General features: G+C 36.8%; 1 protein-coding gene across 3 annotated transcripts in view; it reads left to right on the plus strand.

Moving 5' to 3' along the window:
• The window catches only part of asic2 (acid-sensing (proton-gated) ion channel 2), a 522441-nt gene extending 518283 nt beyond the window's left edge, over nt 1-4158 (plus strand). For all 3 annotated transcript variants that reach the window (XM_026916897.3, XM_053239373.1, XM_026916896.3), the window contains one exon: nt 1518-4158. In XM_026916897.3, coding sequence (XP_026772698.2) covers nt 1518-1619 — 102 coding nt within the window. In that variant the 3' untranslated portion in view covers nt 1620-4158. The remainder of the gene's footprint in view (nt 1-1517) is intronic.
• The last annotated feature ends 553 nt before the right edge of the window (nt 4159-4711 follow it).

Raw genomic sequence — 4711 nt, forward strand, 5'->3', positions numbered from 1 at the left:
GTAAACCTTATTAACAGATGCACGAAACAAGTAACCCAGGAGACTAGGCATTAACCAAAAAAGTCCGACGCAGGGGCAGGAGTGACACTATGGGAGGTAGGTAATGGGAGACAGCTCAGAGTTTATAAAGGCGCTGTAGTTGTGCTCAGGTGTGTGTGATTGGAAGTCTGGTGACACAATGCAGCGAGAGGTCGATGGTGAGTCCAGTCACAGTAATATGTAGTGTTCTATAAGATGTCTGATAATAGTGGAATTCACTCTGATTATTACTAACCCACACACTTTTTAAACATTACAAACTGCACCAGGGTTGCGAGTGTAATTCCTAGAATGGCTAATGTTTAGCCCCTGAGCGAGCCTCTCCCTCCCTAATTCACTTTGAATAAAATTGTCAGCAAAACCAGTAAACGAAAATCTAAATGCATGAAATAAATGAGGCACAGTTAATAGAAAGTAACAAGTAGAACTCGATGCCAGCAGCTTCAGCGGGGATGCCTCCGCCGCCAACAGGTCTATATCTTGTTACTAATGTGTACGGCTGAAATACCCTTAAAATATATTTCAAATAGGAAGGAAGCTATTGAAGAAAAACTGTTTCAGACATTGGACCTTCATGTGACCTGATCCTATTCCAGAATTTAAAGTTCATCTGCCTGTTACACTGATAATTCCATATAAATCCTGCAAACATTCAAGCACTCGTTCTTGACATATCACACTAACAAGAATCTTGGCAAAAATAAATCGTAAATAGCAAGAAAACGGGCTTTGAGCATGAAGGTATGAGGAACATTTCTGTAGATAAACAGGATGACATTTATTGAAGACCAACAATTTCAGACATTTGACCTAGCTATGACCTTGACCTTGTTTGGATCAGTTCCAAAATCTACTCAGTTCATCTGCTGCTTGCAATGATAAACCCACATAAATCCTACAAACATTCAACTACTTGTTCTTGAGATATCTGGCTAACAAGAATCTCGGACAGACTCATGGAGGGATGGAGGCCAGCATCTGGGGGCAAAAAACTGGGGGAATGAAAAGTACAGTAAGAAAAGGAACGGGAAAAACGCGAAGTAAACACGTTAAAAAAAGTGTTATTTCTAATAAAAAAAACCTTTGTACATTTATTTTAAAAAATATATATTTTTAAAATAGTTCTAGCAGAAGGGGACATGAGTTTTTCAGTGCATAAAGGCAATAGACTGAAAAGTGAGTGTTAAAATAATTATTATATTATTTTTATTATTAATATGAAAATTATTTATAAATAAAAGAAAAATATATTAATTTATTTCTGAGTAAAAGGCCAGTTCCCCACTTTACTTGTGCTTGACTATAAAGATGCTCTTAAGGCACTTAATCTTCTTAAACACTGATCTGGAAGCCACTCGGGTACTCGTGTGTTTAGAGATGTTTGAAGATGCTAAGCTGGTAAGAGCTTCCTTAATAAAGGGATTTTGAAATCACTGCACGTATTTAAGCATTAATCTGTGTATTTTTTACCTTCTCAGAGCACATGTGATCCAGTAGTGAATCATTCAGAGACGATCAGCCACACAGTCAGTGTTCCTTTACAGACCACTCTGGGGACGCTGGAGGAGATCGCCTGCTGAGAGCACTTCCCCTCCAGGGCAGCAGGAGGAGACAACAAATCCTCCTCACCGCCCCTGCTGCCGGGAACCCAGTCTGGGGAAGAGACATGAAATCAAAAAAAGAGAAAGGAAAATGATTCATTTTCCCTTTTCGCATAAACTGCTACATGATCATTCTGTACAAACCCAAAAAGAAACTATGATGGCAGCTCTGGCAGGCAAGACAAGTACACTGAAATCTCACACACACACTCACACTCACACTCACACAAACATACACACTGACTCTCAAAGTCTTCTCCAAAGCTGAGACTGATGGACGAGAAGTGAGACACTTTAACTCCTAACTTCACACTAGTGTGAGAATGTGAACTGGCACAGGACATGAGTGTGTAAATGCATCGTCAGTCTGCTGGGCTGCCATTTTAAAGTCTACTGCCAAAACTCAAAGAACTCCCAAACCGCAGAAGGACAAGAACCTTTGCATGTGTCAGTTTCTCTGGCTGAGCTGCGTTTCCCTCTCGCCTGCCTCTCGCTGAGACCATCGTTCCGCTTCCGTCTTGTGTCTCTGCATCTGATTATGTGCCAGTAGGGCTCTGTCCCAAACCCACAGCAGCACTCTTTCCTTTTCTGCATTCACGCACTCCTACCTGATTTCTGTTGCAGTATCAGAAAGCACTATGGATCCGAGGGACGTTTCTGACATCGTCACTTCATCATGTGACGGTCAATAAAGGAGTTTCCACCAGCCTTCATATTTCCCGAAAGAGGAAAGAAGGAAAACAAAGGAGGGAGATGGAAAAGTGTGTTGCTTAGTCAGAGAGATTAAGCCATAATTTCTGTTTATCTTACAGCAAAATGTCTTATTTTAAAAGTGAGGTTTTTAGTTTTTGCTCAGAGAGGCCAAATTTCACATCTCTAACATGCATCTCATTAAATCAGATCTTTATTTGGATCCTCTTCATTTCTGCACATTTTCAACCCTGAAATTGAACAAGAGCAAAGAAATCAGGCGCCGTGAGGAATACAAGAGCAAGGGCACTGTCGCATATGTAATGTGTTTAAATCAAACCTTAGTGTGTTTATGCTTACAGGAAGTGATTGCCTTCAAGCTTCAAGCCTGCCTTCAAACAAACCCTAGTGCAGTTTAAACACAAGTCATCCCCGATTCAACCCAAGTGCAGAAATTAACCACTGCACAAAAGACACTGCAAATGTTTTGTTTTATATTAGTTTCTCCAGTCTTCTTTCAGCTGTAAAGTGAGATACACAATACCAACCCAAAAATGCAACAGCAAATCAGAAAACACAACAAACACAAAACAGCACATTCAGAAACACAACAGAAAAACCACACTATAAATGTGAAGATATCCTGAATAAAGGAAAAGTTGTCTAATATTTCTTATTGTGAGATTATAACAAATATATGAACATTACACCTATTTCTAGACATATTAGCTACTTTCAAGCTTTAAAAGAGTCGTATTCTTTCGTTAGATGGCCTTGCTTCTTTCACGAAATCAATGCTTAAAATAAGCTAAATTCAAGCTTGACTAAAAAATGTTTAGAACTTGGTTTAGTAATCTTAGATTTGTTAAAAAAAAACATTTTATTAAAGAGAAATAGTTGCTTTGCCTATATTCAAGATAGTTTTACTTGCAAAGACGTACTGCATATGATTTTTTGTGGTGCAAAACACCACGGCAAATTTAGAAAATGCAAAATGAATAAACACGTCAGCATTAGCTTATCGAACATATCGATCACGTACTGGTCACTGATCATACACGGCGTATGACTATCACAAGGAAAAAGAAGTCTACCTTGTCAGTCTGTTATCTATATTAGTCTAATTTATCTAGTTTAGTTTAGCCTAGCAAAACAAATGTAATGCTTTTCTTTTTAATTAGTCTTTATAGTGAGGAGTAATTCATTCTTCTGAATAACCTGGCTTCCTTCAGGCGTGTTTTCAGCATTCACTTTAACGCAAAGTTGACAGCTTATCGAAAATAAAATCATCCCCTTCATAAACATATACACAAATAAAAGCATCACTTATTCATTCATTTATTTGATTCATTTATTCTAGTATTTCCTCTGACTGTAAAGATGCTGCAGCTCTCCAGTTTTCTCCGTAGCCGAGACTGACGCGCACTGCGGCCAATCAGCAACGAGCACGTCATGTTCAGTAAAGACCAACCCTTTCCGTATAAGTTAAAGTTCATCTGGTTCTGAATTTCTGTTGCATTTTTGGTTTAAGTTGTTCCATGTTTATGGTCCAGGCTAAAAGCCCCAGAAAAGTATCAAATTCACTCTGATTCCAATTCAGAGAATACACTACTCCGAAAAGACGTGCCCTGACTCCTGTTTCAGACAGGAAAACACACAGCTGTGCTTTAAACCATTTTAAAATTTCCATGTGCTTTTCACATGATTCTGCAGTGGTCTCGCACCTGAGAAGCACTTATTTCCTCTGGACTACTTTTCACTCTGCACAAGTGGACTCATGAAAAAGAATATATATATGTATATATATATATATAAATATATATATATATATATATATATATATATATATATATATATATATATACACACATACATACATATATATATATATATATATATATATATATATATATATATATATATATATATATATATATATATATACACACACACACACACATACATTATATATATGTGTATATATGTGTATACATATATATATGTGTGTGTGTGTGTTCAATAAACTATTCTGTGATCTCATTTCTGAATTATATTTTCATCTTGTATCAACAATCTGAAAAATCATTAAATTATTCATAATTGTCTGATTATTTATTGACTAAATTATTATTTTCATTATTTTATTTTAACGTTCAAAATATTTATTGGATATTTTGTCCAATTCTTGGCAACATGTAAGAAAGAAAACACTTGGGAGCATGCTATTATAGGAAGAGAAATCTACTTTGCAGTGGTCATGGCCCTCTGCAGCACATCACCTTATCACTGATTATTTTCTATAACAGCATATCCCGAAGTGTTTTATCACTCTTGTACTACAATTTGCCAAGGATTGTGCTGTTTATTACAGAATGACACAT

The sequence above is a fragment of the Pangasianodon hypophthalmus genome, chromosome 13, assembly GCF_027358585.1.
Source record: "Pangasianodon hypophthalmus isolate fPanHyp1 chromosome 13, fPanHyp1.pri, whole genome shotgun sequence".
Lineage (NCBI taxonomy): Eukaryota > Metazoa > Chordata > Actinopteri > Siluriformes > Pangasiidae > Pangasianodon > Pangasianodon hypophthalmus.